Below are 17,023 nucleotides of genomic sequence, written 5' to 3'. Positions count from 1 at the left end.
CAAATGATGCTGCACGATCTGGGCACTCCTAGCTGGTTGTGACCTGGCTTCTGACTGGAACGAATGGCACCTGAGAGGAAGGAGAAGGTGAAGGGTTCCCGAGGAGTTATCCCGGTGGGAACACTCCGATGGCTAAGTTAGAACTGGAGAAAATCTCAAAGAGAGAGTAGAGAGTAAGAGTGTTGAAAGTGCTTAAGTTTCAATACCTTTTCCTTGTGAGAGTTAGAGCTCTTTTATGTTGGAGCCCGGTCATACCTGATATAACTGCCACCGCCCTAGCCGTTACTGCCAAGGCAGGTGTGGCAGGCGCAGGTTGCTGCTACAGACTGCCATTGCCAGGTACGGGCTCGACAGACGTGTCATGCTTTCTAGAGATGACAAACAAAATGCTGCCTGGCAGGCGGAACGCCGCCTGGCAAGGGATCAGAGCTCTGCCACCGGGTCCGGCGTGTACGGATGTCAGACAGGCCTCCCCACGGCCTACCGAGCTATCGTGTGCCGGACTGCTTGGGGTAGGTTTGTCCCGGTACCGAGGTGCCGAGTTGCCTGTGCTGGGGGCGGTGCTGCCCCAAGGTGCTCCTCCCTCGAGACACTTAGCCAAAAACCGGGGTGCTCCCTCCTTGGGAAGGGAGAGCTCGGGGCCCCTTAAGGGGAGCTCAGGCCCTAGGGGGAGCTTGAGACCTTCCACACTTGGTGGGAGTCAAAATTGGCCAGGTATCAGTCCCCATCGAGTTGCTTAACTCACCGAGTGGCCAGCGTTGGACTCGGCGTGTCTCTCCCGTCGAGTCGCGGTCGTGCTATCAAGCTAAGCTGTTCATTGGGCCAGGTCACACACACGTGTCCCCAGACTATGAGGTCGGACCAAATCGCCCTTCATCACTAATAAATAATATGAAAAAATAATTTATTAAGTAATTAGCAATACTTTAATATTGTTATTAAAAATTATTTATATAATTAACCAAATTAGTAAATTATTTTTATAACAAATTATTAAGTTAAAGATTAATTATTTTAAACAACATTACATTTTTCATTAGTTATAACCTTCCGAAGTTTCACTTCATAAATCCCTACATTGCACGGTCGCCAGTAGTTTTATATATAGATATATGGATATTTGATTTATTTTAACGTGATTTTTGTTTTAATTATTTTGGGGAATTTTATTTTCATTCTTAGAAAATTTTTAATTTCCTTTATCATCTGCATCGGAACAAAATTTTCCGTGCATTTTATATACAGACAAAATAACGCAGCCACAGTCCCACGGCAGAGTCAAAGAGGGGAAGAGAGCAGGGAAGGGAGCGCTCCTCTTCTCTTCTTTGGTCGGGCCCTTTCTCTCTCCTTTGTCTACTCCAACCAAACACCTCACAGACTTCCTAATCACCCTCTCTCTCTCTCTCTCTCTCTCTCTCTCTCTCTCAATGTCAGCTTCTCTCCCCTTCCCCACAGGTAAGCTAAAACCCCACACAACTCTATATTATCTCTTTGCATCTCCCGTTCAATCTCATTTCTTTCTTCGTTTCTGAAAAATATTTGAAGCAGAATCTCGTAACAAGTGGAAGAAGAGGAAGCGAGACACCAATCTCGGAAGCAACAGCAAGAGACAGAGACCCGAAGACGAAGATGAAGATGACGAGGAAGACGACGACGTCGATGCTGACGAAGACGAAGACCTGCACCCCATCAACCCCGCCGGCCCAACCCCCACCACAACCCCGTCAGCCCCTGGTGATACCGGCCAGGACACTCGAGAAAGAGAGGTCCTTTCGGACGGGGGAGTTCGGATTTCTGATTTTCCGGCCGTGGTCAAGCACATTGTGAACCGCCTACATCCGTCTGTTCTCGCAATCGTTGCCGCTGAGCGTGCCCTTCAGTTTGCAGACAACCGAACTCAGCAAAACCCTTACTTTTTCGAGAATATATCTCATGGACAGCTTCAGGCATTGTCGGCTGTACCGGCCGACAGCCCGTCTCTAGCGCAAGCAGATCAGGATAGAGCCGAGGGTTCCTCTTTCGCTTACGTAATTACTCCCCCAGCTATAATGGAAGGTCGGGGAGTCGTTAAGCGATTTGGCAACAATCGAGTGCTTGTCGTGCCGATGCACGCGGGTAAGCAATTTGATTTCTAGTTTGATTCATGTCTCTTGTTTGCGGTGTTAATTTTGCTTAATCGCGTATTTATATTATCTTGTGCAGATTGGTTTTCTCCGAATTCGGTGCACAGGTTGGAGAGGCAGGTGGTGCCCCAGTTTTTCTCCGGCAAGTCTGGGGATCATACACCGGAGAAATACATGGAATGCCGGAATCGGATTGTTGCAAAGTACATGGAGAATCCAGAGAAGAGGCTATCGTTTAACGATTGTAATGGGCTGGGTGTTAGTGTTGAAATGCATGACTTGAACAGAATTTTTCGGTTCCTGGATCACTGGGGAATCATTAACTACAGTGTGGCAACGATTAACCATGAACCTAGAATTAGTGGGCAGTACCTGAAGGCGAATCCCAATGGAGAGCTGATGGTCCCTTCGGCTGCCTTGAGGTCTATTGATAGTTTGATTCAATTTGAGAAGTCCAAGAGCAGGTTAAGGCCTGCAGACGTTTCTGCCTCGTCTTCTCCTGGTGATGAATTCTCTGATTTGGAGAGCAGAATTCGGGAATGCTTATCTGAAAACCACTGCAATTGCTGCTCTCGGCCTTTGCCTCGTGTGCACTATCAATCACAGAAGGAGGTAACTTAATTTCCTCCCTCCTTCTCCCAAAGGGTCCTTTTGGGCAGTTCATTTCCCTTTTTTTCATTTTCATTATTTATTATTAGTTTTTGTACTCCATGATTTTAGTAACCTGGAAGTTAAAACATTGGCAATTAATGAGTTCAATTATTTGGAAAAGATGTGATAACTTGATGATAAAGTTGTCAGAGAAGGTTAGAAACGCTTAAGGGACTGCTTTTGAATACAGTCATTTGGCAAAAGAAGAAGCCAAACTTTTTTGGGCATCATATGTTTTACTTTCTCACTATTGTAATTGTCAATTGATTGACTGATTTGTGGACGTTTAATAAAAGATTGGCCAATATAAGGACTTGAGTTTCATTTTTAGTAGAAAGGGAGAAGTGGTGAACTATATTATGCTCTATTATTTGCAAACTTATTCTTTTCCTGTTTATGATGATTAGTCAAGTTAGTTGTCCGGCTGTCAATGACAGACCATAATTTTGAAATGAGGATAAAATCCCTTTTTAGTGTTGAGTATGCCTCAATAGAGTCTTTTTGTTTACATGAACTGGAAAGCCCCATTTTAAGATGGGGGATGCAAAAGAACTTTCTTAATGTGTTAAAATTATAAACCAAGGAAGATCTGCTAGTTCTAGGAGCCTGACATGGTTAACAGGAAATTTTGATCAAATAAACTCCTTTTCGTTGTTAAATTAAAAGATGGAGTCAATGAAATGAATATTTTTTAAAGATGAAGCAACGTTCTTGAATAATGATTTCAACTTAAGTTTTAAGAACTCAAGGCATCTCTAGTCATGCTTCATTCTTCATAGATGTCTAAACTACTTCTAGAGAGATTTGGGAGGAAGGAGTTCTTATTGAAATACAACAATTAGAAAGCTTTAGAAACATCATTGTCAAACCACTTATCTCTTTGGGGTAAAACTTAACATTTTTTGAGTAAAAATTTAACATTGGTAAGGACAGTTATCAATTACAAAATCTAAAGGGGATATAAAGCCAAAACCTATGATTTCTGGATATGTGCACTAACGCAAATTGCCAGTGATATGGTTTTTGGATGCGGCAACTGTGATTCTGACTTGAGTGTGTCCTTGCTATTACACACCGAGTAAAGATATAGTATGGGCAAGGTGTTAATTACACTGGAAACTGAAATTTCTTACTTGGACACAGCATCCATAATCCATTTCAAGTGTTCCTACAACATAGATGTGCTTATTCATGTTGGTAGAAACATAGATACACACAGCAATGAACAGCTGTTAGTGTAAAAATAAAATGGGTTTAGAGGCAGAATCTTCTGGAGGGTCTTGATTCATGTTGTTATGTGGTGTATATGGAAGGAACACAACAGAAGAATTTCTGAGGATAAGTCTACTGTGATAGAAGGTCTTAGAGGGAGAGTTTTATCTTGCATCTTCTCTTGGGAGCTCTCCTGCAATCAGTTTAAAGGCTTCAACTATAGTGGTCTTGAAAGGAATTTGTTTGTAATTCTGCAGTCCTCTTATGTTGACAATCAGCTAAGCCCAATGATCATTCCCAGACTGGATTCAGAATATATCTTGATGTTTGATGGCAGCTGCAGACCACTCTCAGATCATCCAATCTTGGCTGGTATAGGAGGCCTGATTCTTAACAGGACTGGCATCATAATTTGGGCTTATAGTGAGGGGGAGAAAGAAATAGGAGGGAACAAAGCTGAAGAAATTCCCAAAGCAAGTATAATGGAGAGAGGAAAAGTCGTTATTGATCAACTAGTAGATAGACAATTGGCAGTTGGGAAATCTCTTGGTCTTTTCTTTTTGGGGGGAGAAGCAGTAATGAGGAAGGCAATCAAACAATTTTGAAGTTTTGAACAGAATAGAAGGCAGGAAAGCAATAAGAACATTGCAGTTGAGGAAGGGGGTGGGAAATGGGAGGAAGGTGAAGGAGAGGAGTTTGACTTTGTTGATGAAGAGTGAAGTGTGCTGTTGGTAATGATGCAGGTGAAAAGGTGAGGCTTGGTTGTCTTTGGTTGTTCTGCAATGGTTCCCGTGCTTCGTTTGTGTGCTTATGCAATGTTCCAATTTCTGGGTTTCATTTTTTATGTTTTCTATTGGGGTGGTTGGGTTTGTAAGTTGTTTGAGGGGCTGATGTGTTGGGATATGGGTGAAAAAGATTTCAAAGAATATGTGTTTGGGAGAACGTTGTTCCTAGCTTTGTTTGGAGGTGTTTCCTCAACACCTCTCTAGGTTGTATTTTCCTTTTCTTTTTAATGAATTTTCTTTTTACTTATAAAAAAAAGGGCTTATAGTGGGCTGGCCGACTCTACTGAAGCATCTGAAGCTGAATTTAGGGCTATGCAGATGGATACCAAGGGTACTGAATTCTGAGACTGATTTTTTTTTTTGGCTAAATCAGGGGTACATAGGACTTTTTTGTATAGTGCAAACTCAATGCCTATGTAATCTGGGTGCTCTTTTGGCTATGTTTTGGCCTTTTCTGGTTTGATTGTAGATCCCCCCTCTTTTTGTTATTAATGAATGATAGAAGTTACCTCTTCTAAAAAAACTTAGATTCATCAACTTGATGGTGAGTAGCCCTGTAGCTGTAACCGTAGAATTACATGGAACTTAAACACCTTAATTTTAGTCACAGATAAACTTGCTTTCGGTTATATATATTGAACAGGGTATATCATAACGACAAGATAGTAATAAGCATTCAGTTAATGCAATATATTAGGTGAATAACCATGTTGTTTGGACAAGTTACTATTGGCAGAAATCCACACTCGACATAGTTGCAGCCTTTCTCATGAGGTGAATGGACTTCCTGGTCTGAAGATCTTATTTCTGAGGATGCTTCTCTGCAGAAGGGTGGCCTGGGGACTTTCGTTGGTCAAGTCATATTAATTGCAGTTTACAAACCATTCCCTTCATCCTGGCTTGTTGGCTCTAGCTTTTTATAAATATAAAATGGCATATGAATAATACAGTGCATGCCTTTTTCAATGTTAAAAGTTAAAATAATAAAAAACGAACAGATATTGTAAGTTGCACAATGTAGACTCCACAAGAGATGTCTTTTTGCATGTTTCAGAGTCAGTTGTCTGATGTGCTGGAAGTCCATTGAGATTCATGTACCATGTGTCATCAAACAAAATGAGTTATCATATTGTCTAGGTACCACATATTAGTAGAACAATGGGGTGTTGTTCTGTAGTGTACTAATCTGAAACACGTCTTCCACTCTTCTTTTAATTCTGGTTGAAGATTCTGCTGCATCAATGTTTTGGGAGCTTTACTTAACTTTTATAGCTCTGGAAAGTTTGACACCAACCTCAAGAAAACAAAACCCTAAATCAGACTTAGGTAATTTATTGTCTTGATTAACTTGGTCTAACAGGCATCTATTTGTTACGCTATTTGCACAAACTCAAATTCTATGTGGAGTAACACAGACCTTAGACATATTTAATTGTCTGGTCAACAGCAGAACACCCAAACAATGTGCCCAAGAACCATATTGATCAGTAAAAACTAAATGATTGTGTCACTGAAGTCTAGTTTCTAGCTCTCTTGATGAAGTTTGTAATTGGAGGTTCATTTACTTGGTAAAACTTTATACTCCTCTTTACTGATTGACGTGAACTCTGTTCTAACATAATATATTTTTTGTTGATTTGATGCTTGCTTATGATTCTGTCTTTCATTTTCACTTGTGAGAGTAATTAACATGTCACTGGGCAGGCTGATGTACTGCTTTGCTTGGATTGCTTTCATGAGGGAATGTTTGTTATTGGTCACTCAAGCATGGATTTCATAAGGGTGGATTCCTCAAGAGATTTGTATGATCTCGACAGGGATAATTGGACCGATCAGGAAACTCTTCTCCTTCTGGAGGCATTGGAAATCTACAATGACAACTGGAATGACATTGCAGAACATGTTGGCACTAAGTCAAAAGCCCAGTGCATCCTTCATTTTATTCGTCTGCCCATGGAGGATAGCCTGCTGGAGAATATTGAAGTTCCAAGCAAATCTATCTCGTCTAGTGTGCCAAACACAGTTGATGATGGAAGACAATATGCAACTTCTAATGGTGATTGTGCAGGTATTTTTGCACTTTCACTTCCATTTTAGTCATTGTGAGCTATCTATATGTCTTTGTTATAGTTTCAATTATATATTTTAGTTCTTACAAATAAATCATGTTCCCCCCTTTTTATAATTATATATCTTTTCTTCAGGGGTTTCTATTGCAAACCTTGATTCTGAAAGCAGACTCCCATTTGCTTCAGCAGGGAATCCTCTTATGGCCCTGGTAAGTTATTATCTGATCTGTGCAAACCCCAGTTCCACATATCATTTTGTTAACTCTCAACAAAAATATTTTATTATTACATCATTATACTGGTCTTTATTTCTGTTTTGTATATTTGTTTTTGATGACCTACTGATAAAGTGGATGTCTGACAACTACTTTACAAAGGTAGAAGCCACCTTACATTTCCTTGTGTAGTTGGTTTATTGGTTGGATGCATTTTCAGATACTCTGGGTCTTGTGAAGCTTTTCTTCCCTCCCTTGTATATGACTTGTTGTCAATTTTATGTCATGCTTGAGTCTCTGAGATTGTATATTTGCAGTTTGGTGTATAAACTGATATATGAGATTTTTGTTTGAGATTTTGAATTCATTTCTCCATTCACTTCAGAGTTCAGACAGTTGTTGCCAATTTTATGCCTTTTCTCCATTCATTAGGATTAGACAGTTGAATATGGACTATGAGATTTTATGGCTAGCATAAAGCTGAAATTAATGAGTAGGTATGGATATGGGTAGTCATTCCATTGTAGTGTTCCTGGTCATGGTTTTGGTACAGTTTTTCACATATCTTGTTTTACAGCAATATTTACGATTTTGGAGCCTTTCAAATCCTCCCTCCCTTTTTATGTGGACAACTAGATAACAGGATATCATGAGTCAGAGCTTGTCAACATATTTGCTCCCTATGTCTGTTATTCATTTGTAGTTTTAGATTAATATCATCTATTATTTATGGCATAATTTGGTTGGAGGGTTTTACATTGTGCATCACTTCTTTCTGGATTGAATATATGATTGATGTGATTTTCGAGGGGTAAGCTGAGTGCCATGATTTGATGATTATACTCTGGAATTTTGTATCATTTGCTTCTCTTAGGAGTGTTTTAAGAGAAGGAAAAACTAATTTTCAAGTTAGGTTTTGTCCTTTTTTTTTTATCAATAAGCTAAGTTTTGTTCCTTGGTGCTAGCTTTTGGCAGTATGAGAGCAAGGCTTCTAAGTTTACATCTATTTATAAAGACATTGAATGAGATGGGCTTCCAAAAGTTTTGGGGAGTTAATGAAGAAGGGGTGAATCCTGCCGTTGATTCTCCAGACTTGGCGTTTTAGAATGAGGAGTTGGAGTTTAATGCGGTTGAATTTTGGGTTCTGGAGGGCTGGAAGGGTTTGGGCCTTTGGAGTATATAGGTTCTTGGCATGGCCTGCTACTTCTCATACTTCAGTCTGAGGATGATGCACTAGCATTAATTTATCTATATAAGCTTACATACTAAGGGGTGCATGTAGAAAGTTATATTTAGTATTAGATATAGCTTTTGCAATGATGTGATAATTATGATCGATTCCCTCTCATCTAGCAAAGACAAATGTAAACTGCATGTTGAAGTCACATACTGTCATTACATTTTGTGTGTAAGGACTAGGGGTGGATTCGAGTCAACCCGAGCTAAATATCTAGCTATTCGAGCTTGGCTCGCCAAGACAGTATAGCTCGAGCTAAATTCAAGCTAAAGACTTGAGCTTGGGTTCAACTCGAGTCAAAAGCTCATAAGCTCGAGCTCGACTCGGCTCATGCTTGACTGTAAGTCAAATGCTTTATAAAAGTAAAAAATTACATATAAAAAATTTATTTTTTATTTGACATTAAAAAAATTAATAATTATAATAATTAGTTATTATTGTTATATATAAAAATAAAAATATTATATGTATGTATGTAGAAGCTTGATTAGGCTTGCGAGCCTTACAAGACGAGCTCTTTATTAGGCTTGAGTTCGGCTTGAGTAGCAAACGAACCTATAAGTTGGGCTCGAGCTCGGCTCAAAGTTTGGTTTAAACCGAGCCGAGCCGAGCTCAAATAGCTCATGAAAAGCTTGGCTCGTTGCCACCCCTAGTAAGGACCCTTCCTATGGCGACATGGGTCTTAATTATAAGCCAGAACCCATGTAGAAACATGTATTTCATCTAGGCCTTTGCAATTCTATAAGATAAACATCCATTATATTTATAACAAAAATTAAATGCTATAATTGTAGAAAAGAAAACGAAGAATGTATTGTAATATTGATTGTTACCTTGAAGTATGGCCAGTACTTTGGATTGTGCCTGATTTGCAAAGGAACATTGTTAAAGTCAGGAGGCATCATGTTGGACATGGAGAAAGTAATCATAACCATTAGGACATTTTAAAATGTTGACTAATGGTCTCACAAGAATGTTGGGACTGTTTGTATCATATGATTTCTTTCTTTGTGTCCAACAGTGGTTAGGAAAATGGCTAGTTGTATATCTATCAAAAAAAGGCTACTTGTATAAGCCAAACATGCAGCAATTATTTTGGGCTTTAATATTCTGCAGGGCATTGGCAGTCCTTTGATGCTATACTGTATCTCTGTAATTCTGTATCTAGTTCTTAGTTAATAAAATTATTCTCTGCTGATAAAAAAAGTACTATAATGCTTTGACATAAGATCATCCATATGAAAGTAAACATCAAAGTTCACCAAGCAGAAGTTAAAGAGTGTTCAGACCAAATTAGGAGCGACTTGTCAACAGCCAATCCCATCTTTTACTCACATACAAAACATAATGAGATTATTTTTTCTTTATGTAAAATGGTAGCTCAAAAATGTGCTATTCATTAGGCTTAGCTCAGCCCTTTTATTTAAAAAGGTTGCAGACATTCTAATTAAATTACTTACTAGCTTAGCTCAAAGTTTGATTTCTTACGACTTACAAGACAAGCCTAATGGTGGTATATTCTATTCAGAATATATCACATCTCAATGTATATGAGGTTTCCATCTTAGCAACTGTGGTTTGTTACTCAATATGCCTATTTTCCTTGTCTAAAATTCTTTGACAGAACGTATTTGTCACACCTTTCTATCTAGCAAATGTTATAAATACAAGAGATCACTCACTTGAACGGTGAAGAAGGAATCAACTCTTACTTTTCACACCCAGGTTGGGAAGGTAGACAATGGTTTTTTAGAGCTTGACACCTTACAGACTTGGTAGAGAACAGAACCAAACCCTTCATGTTCCCATTGTATCCTTTCAATTTTCGAATAAATGGCTTTGATATTATCTATACAGGTTAGTATGTGGCTGTGCCAAGGAGCCTTACAGAAGTTGACTGCTAAAATAGAGTCAATCTCAATCAACAGTCTAGTATACCCAAATTTTTTTGCAAGTGGAATTGCACTCATGTATCACTCTCACTTCTGCCACAGTATTAGAGTTATGTCTATGATAGGAGAAAATCTAATGCCATTAATAAAATTTAAACCCAGGTCATTCATATTAAGCATGTAACTACTCACCACTAAACCACATCTTCCAATGAGGGAGGGAGAAAAGAAAAAGAAGGAAGCAAGAAAGGGGTTAATCTTTTTTGTTCATATAAAAAGCGAAAAATGTTGATTATTGCATGCAAATAGATATATGGGCAGTAGTACTAGGTGCTGCATCTAAGAAGTTAAGTCGTGGCTTTTGATGTCCCAAAATATGGAAAGAATATAGTTGATTCCATGTTTCTCAAAAAACTTTAGTCTGTTCACTGCAAAAACAACCTTATGATTCTACACAGCAAAAACAATAAACTTATTTGGCGTCAGTACGTTAGTGCATTGTAATTTTGTTTCCACTTGATGATTCCTTCTATGGACTTTCTTTAGAATATAGGCCATTGTTTCTGCTTAGTTGTTTTGCTTCCAATTTAACTGTTGGAAATTTTTTCTAGGTTGCATTTCTTGCTTCTGCAGTTGGGCCACGAGTTGCTGCAGCCTGTGCTCATGCATCATTAGCAGCACTGTCCAAGGAGGACCACCAAGTAGCTGGTTCTGATGGTGTCACACAAGTGGAAGGTGAAACTGTGGGAGTACAAGGATTATGCAATCAGAATGATGCAATTTCTTCTCCACTGCCCATTGAAAGTGTGAGAATTGCTGCAAAATATGGTCTGGCTGCAGCAGCAACAAAGGCAAAACTGTTTGCAGATCACGAAGAACGTGAAATTCAGAGAATGGCTGCTACCATTATAAACCATCAGGTATATTATTGCTGATGTTCTTATATTTTGAGCTTCTTTTTCTAATATATTTCTCTGGTAATATACTTATGCTTGATGTTATTTATTGCCATTATTTGGCTCATTGAACTAGTTGCATTTCTTTCTCTTCGGTTGATGGTTGTAACTCTTTACCTTAAAGGTTCTGTAGGATAGAACTTTTAAATGGTAAATCTGTGCTATATGTAAAATCAGCTGGTGGGGTTGACTTTATTCTCTAGTTATTGAAGCTGAGTTCATTTTTTGTGATTTTTTTTTGTTTTCCTTTTTATCCAATAGCAAGAAATTATAGGCATGCAATCATGTATATATGCTTTTTATATACCATGCCTAGAAGAAACAGGGAGAAAAAAGAAAAAAAGGCGTGCAGTTTGTCTTCCAAAAGAGCTCCATGCAAAAGAGGCATGCTTTACATTTGATGGTTTTAGAAGCCAGTTTTCTATTTGAGCTGTAAACTAATTTGTCATGTATAAGATTCCTTGGTAGTTTAGTGCAGCTAAGTAAATGACTTGATTAGCAGCTATAATGCCCAGTTATGGATACAGACACAGACCTATGGCATGAAATTAAATTCATGAAACACACTGAAAATTTGGGAGAGAATAATTGAGCAAAGTTTACTGCATTAAATAAATATTTCAAAAAACCAATTTGGGTTTATGCCAAGAAGATCAATCATGAAAGCCATCTTTCTACTAAGATGATTGATGGAAAAGTTTAGAGAGAAGAAGAGAGATCTTCATATGGTTTTCACCAATCTAGAGAAATCATATGATAGAGTCCTTAGAGAGGTAATATGGTGGGTTTTGGAAAAGGTGTTCCAAATAGGTATGTGGACCTAATGAAGGATATGTATAAAGGTGATAAAACTAATGTTCTAACCATAGTTGTCAAGGCGACGCCTAGGCACAGCGACAAGGCGCCCTTGGAGGCTCGCCTTGCCTAGTCGCCTAGCAGTTTTGTGCACCGGGTTATAAAATACTTTTAGATTTTTAATTTTTTGACATTATAATTATAAAATAGACATTATTAAACTACAATATTCATTTTATGTGTTTATTTACTAATTTCTTTTTATTATTTTCTTATTTTGTTGGGGTTTAATCAATGCAAACATTGCTAACTGCTGTATTGAACCCATGGTTCACAGTATCGATACACCTCTATGTATTGGCAGAGGTGTATCGGTACTTATAACAATACTCTCCCTATTTTTTTATTTCTTTGGTTTTCAATTTCATTTTTAAATATATATATATATATTATTTAAAAAAATGGGTCCCCGAAAACACCTGTAAACAGGTATCGGGACCCCAAGGATACAATATAATACACCCGATACGGGGCATAACGTATCGAAATTTTGATCCTTGATTGGACCCTCAAAAATTTCAAAACCTGAACCTATAAGCAAGGGAAGAACTTAAAATTTTGTCTAATCAACACATTTTCTTCTTCCACCTTTTCTTTTCTTCTTTCCTATAACAAAAGTAGGGGTTCAGCCCCTATATTTTTTGGATTTTCTTTACTTTGTTCTTTTTCTTCTCATAAAATGTTGATTTTCTAGACTAAACATGAAATTTATACTTTTCTTATGAAAATTATGAATAATTATTAAGGAAAGATGGTTATGGAACCTAGGGAACTACCCTAGGATCTATGGTTTTACTTAAAAAAATCCATCGCCTAGGCGGCAAGGCACCCCCCTGTCGCCTAGCCTCGCCTTGGCACCTTGAAAACTATGGTTCTAACACATATGGGAGAGACATCGGGTTTTATAGTTAAAATGGGTCTTTACCAAGGTTCAGCACTTGGTCTTTATCTATTTGCACTAGCCATAGATGAATTGATTAGACATATTCAAGAGGAGGTCCCATGGTGCCTGATATTTTCTGTGACATGGTATTAGTTGATGAAACTAGTGAAGGGTTAAATGCAAAATTATTTTTATGGACAAATTGCATTAAAATAAGCAAGACTAAAACAGAATATATGGAATGTAAATTTAATAATAATATGAATGCAAATCAGGGTATGCTTAATATTGGAGACCGAGAGATAACTCATTGTGACCTTCCATTACTTTGATTCAATAATTCTTAACAAAGTAGAGATTGAGGAGGATGTCACCCATAAAACTAGAGCAGGATGGGGAAAATGGAGGGTTACATCCAGATTCTTACGTGATAAGTGAATACCATTTTGGCTAAAAGGAAAATTCTAGAAAATAGTTGCAGGGCCAGCTATGGAGAAGAGTGTTGGACAGTTAAGAAACAACATGTCTTAAAAATGAGTGTGGCGGAAATGCAAATGCTTAGATGGGTGATGATAAAACTAGAAAGGACAGGGTTAGAAATGAAGTCATATGAAGGAACCTGGGAGTATCTCCAAGAGGTGACAAAATGAGAGAGTAGATTGAAATGGTTTGTTCATGTGCATAGAAGACCATCTCCAGCACCTATTAGAAATGAACTCTTACAAGTTGAAGGGACTAGCTAGAAGAGCTAGGGGCAGACTGAAAAGGACTTGAGTTGGGTTGTCTGATTTGAAAATTTCCAACCACTTCGGGCTCAGGATAGGGTTCAGTCCCATTGAAAATTTAACAGGTTCCCAACCAACCCAAGTTGGGATCGATCCTGCCTGCACCTGGGTTGGGGGATGGGCTACCCCCTGTTGTGTAGCCCCTCAAAAGAAATAAAAGAAACCAACCCAAGTTACACCAAGGTTCAAAATGTAGAAGTGTGGATCGATCCTGCCTGCACCTGGGTTGGGGGATGGGCTACCCCCAGTTGTGTAGCCCCTCAAAAGAAATAAAAGAAACCAACCCAAGTTACACCAAGGTTCAAAATGTAGAAGTGTCAATGGTATTCGAAAATTTGATTTCAAATTTGAGATTCAAATTTAATTCTTATATATAATATACAAAATATTTAAATATTTTATATAATTTATATATATTATAGTTTAATTATATAAATAATTTATTTGTTTATATACTCTATATAAATAAATATTTATTAAATACCTAAATAATTAATTGGTCAAATTCGAATCAAATCAAATATTTGAATATTTAATCAAATTTGAATTCGAACATTGATTTTCAATATCTGTTGGATATCAAGTCAAATTCAGATATTGAATTTCCTAATTGGATTTGAATTTGGATATTGCCTGATTCGATTCAAACCCCTCAAAAGAAATAAAAGAAACCAACCCAAGTTACACCAAGGTTCAAAATGTAGAAGTGTGGGATCGATCTTGCCTGCACCTGGGTTGGGGGATGGGCTACCCCCTGTTGTGTAGCCCCTCAAAAGAAATAAAAGAAACCAACCCAAGTTACACCAAGGTTCAAAATGTAGAAGTGTCAATGGTATTCGAAAATTCGATTTCAAATTTGAGATTCAAATTTAATTTTTATATATAATATACAAAATATTTAAATATTTTATATAATTTATATATATTATAGTTTAATTATATAAATAATTTATTTATTTATATACTCTATATAAATAAATATTTATTAAATACCTAAAATAATTAATTGGTCAAATTCGAATCAAATCAAATATTTGAATATTTAATCAAATTTGAATTAGAACATTGATTTTCAATATCTGTTGGATATCAAGTCAAATTCAGATATTGAATTTCCTAATCGGATTTGAATTTGGATATTGCCTGATTCATTCAAATTTGATATGTTTACACCCGTATCAAAATGTCGCAACATATTGGTGCTTATCACAATACATGTATATTTTCAAGGTCACCAATATGTGTGATATTAGACTTTGGTTGGTAGGTTTAGAAGTTTTAAATAATATTACTACTAATAACAATAACAATAACATGTTTATGATGATGCTAAGTTAGGCCCCGTTTGGCGTGTCTTTTTGTGCTGTCTATCGGCTATTTACAAGCCCGGCAGACTGCAATTCGGTCTTTTCTCGTTTGGTTTGTGGCAGATCTAGCCAACAAAAGCCGATGTGCCGAAAAGATGTGAGAAGCCCAAATCAGGCAATTTTTGGGAAGCTCTAAAAGGAGCTTGTGTGTGTCTATGTGTGTTTTATTCATCTTCACATGGAAAGACACACGAAAAGACATGCCTTAACCAAAGGAACTTTAGGCTGCTCAGATCTTAATGCAAAAGCTCAATGCGTCTTTTGACTGTCAAGAGCTACCAGAAGATCTTCCCAAATAGACTTGCCAAACGGCCCCTTATATTCACCAAACCTTGAGTTACAGGTAGAGAAAAGAGAGAAGAGAAGAGATACTTGCATCAAAACTTATACTCATCAAATCAACTAAAAAAATCAATTACAATGACATTTATAAGGGCTTATATATCCCTTTATAGGCTCCGATTTCAACTAGGAAATTAACCAAAGAGAATTTCTAATTGTTTTAAAATTAAGATAAACCCATAGTGACAAATAAAGACAAACTCTAATTGCCTTTTACTAATTGTACTATAACTAAAATAAAAACTAACTCCAAGATAAGCCCTAAAATAGAAAGACATTAATCCCATAAAAAACCAACACACCATATCAGTAAAATGTCCTTAACTCTCTCAAAACACATCGGATCTTGACCTCATAGATGGATAACTAAATAATCTATCAAATGACACAAATCATGAAAAACAGACATGTTTTCACGCTTGAAAAATAGACTGGAAGAAAAGTGATGTGGTTGCACCTTTAACTTTTCAATTTTAAAATTCCAACTCTCTAATAAGGTTACTTAAACTAGTTTGGTTTTTTAAGATCAACTCTATTCTTACTATTACCGACAAACTAGAAAACAACTTCTAAAAAATTCAAATTAACCAAAAGTCAAATCACTCGGAAATTACATACTTGCCATTAATGCAGGAGTCTTTGCTTTCATGTGTGCATCTATGTCTCCCCGAAATTATACCATCTTTGAGATTGAGAATCATAACCATCCAATCAGCTGTCTCTGAGTAGAACAATAAGCTCTGGTCCATGTAAGCATCCATTTTTGGGATTACAAGGTTGTTCAGTAACAGGGTCCACTGATTAGTTGGTTTGCATTCCACGATGATGCATGTGCCAAAAACTGGACAACCCGATAGCTTTTTTTATTCCTGGAAGAAAATTATATCCATTTCTGGTAGTTTCATGTTTCAAATTGCTTTGTTGGTGCAGTTGAAGAGATTAGAGCTGAAGCTAAAGCAGTTTGCGGAGGTGGAAACCTTGTTGATGAAAGAATGTGAACAGGTAGAGAGGACAAGGCAAAGACTTGCAGCTGAACGGGCCCGGGTTATGTCAACTAGGTTTGGACCTATGGGTACCACTACTACCCTACCAGCTGCTGCTGCCACTGTTGCTGTGGTAAATAATAATGCTGGAACCAGCAGGCAACAAGTCATTTCAGCCTCACCTTCACAGACAAATATCTCTGGATATGCCAATAACCAACTAAACCATCCAAACATATTCATGCCACGACAACCAATGTTTGCTTTTGGGCCAAGGTTGCCCCTTTCTGCAATCCACCAGCCTGTGACACCCACCACCTCCAATGCCATGTACACGTCCGCCCCAGGAAATATGCCCCCTGCCCTTAGTCATCCAATGTTAAGACCTGTATCTGGAACAAACACTAATGTAGGTTGACCACCGGAAAATCGGTTTTTATGCAGAGCTGTATGATTTAATTGGACTCTCTCTCTCTCTCTCTCGTCCAATAGTTTGGACTTCGAACCAGATAGCGGCCACAGCTTCAGTTGTGCAGGCCGCAATGAATTGGTATATTGCACGCACGATCTGGGGCCTAACTGGTTCATCTATTTAAATAGTTGGACACCTGAAATGGAATGCCTTGGTATCTTTGCTGGATAGGGATATGGAATAACCAGCCAACCAG

At 37.8% G+C, this 17,023-nt stretch overlaps 1 protein-coding gene across 1 annotated transcript; it reads left to right on the top strand.

Moving 5' to 3' along the window:
• Positions 1 to 1,252: 1,252 nt before the first annotated feature.
• LOC104605796 (SWI/SNF complex subunit SWI3C) lies at positions 1,253 to 16,814 on the top strand. Its single transcript, XM_010270691.3, has 7 exons — positions 1,253 to 1,455; positions 1,549 to 2,115; positions 2,203 to 2,735; positions 6,476 to 6,839; positions 6,976 to 7,049; positions 10,796 to 11,104; positions 16,303 to 16,814. Exons 1-7 carry the CDS (start codon positions 1,428 to 1,430, stop codon positions 16,771 to 16,773), a joined length of 2,346 nt encoding a protein of 781 aa, XP_010268993.1. The 5' UTR covers positions 1,253 to 1,427; the 3' UTR covers positions 16,774 to 16,814.
• The last annotated feature ends 209 nt before the right edge of the window (positions 16,815 to 17,023 follow it).

This window comes from Nelumbo nucifera, chromosome 1, assembly GCF_055504915.1.
Source record: "Nelumbo nucifera cultivar China Antique chromosome 1, China Antique-T2T, whole genome shotgun sequence".
Classification (NCBI taxonomy): Eukaryota; Viridiplantae; Streptophyta; class Magnoliopsida; order Proteales; family Nelumbonaceae; genus Nelumbo; species Nelumbo nucifera.
Note: the sequence above shows the minus strand (reverse complement) of the source record. Positions and strands in the feature narration are given on the sequence as shown.

Excerpts from the sequence above, each read along its gene's own strand:
- LOC104605796 (XM_010270691.3), top strand. The coding sequence starts at position 1,428 with ATGTCAGCTTCTCTCCCCTTCCCCACAG. Across the intron at positions 2,736-6,475 it reads ACTATCAATCACAGAAGGAG|GCTGATGTACTGCTTTGCTT; the intron begins GTAACTTAATTT and ends GTCACTGGGCAG. Across the intron at positions 7,050-10,795 it reads GGAATCCTCTTATGGCCCTG|GTTGCATTTCTTGCTTCTGC; the intron begins GTAAGTTATTAT and ends AATTTTTTCTAG.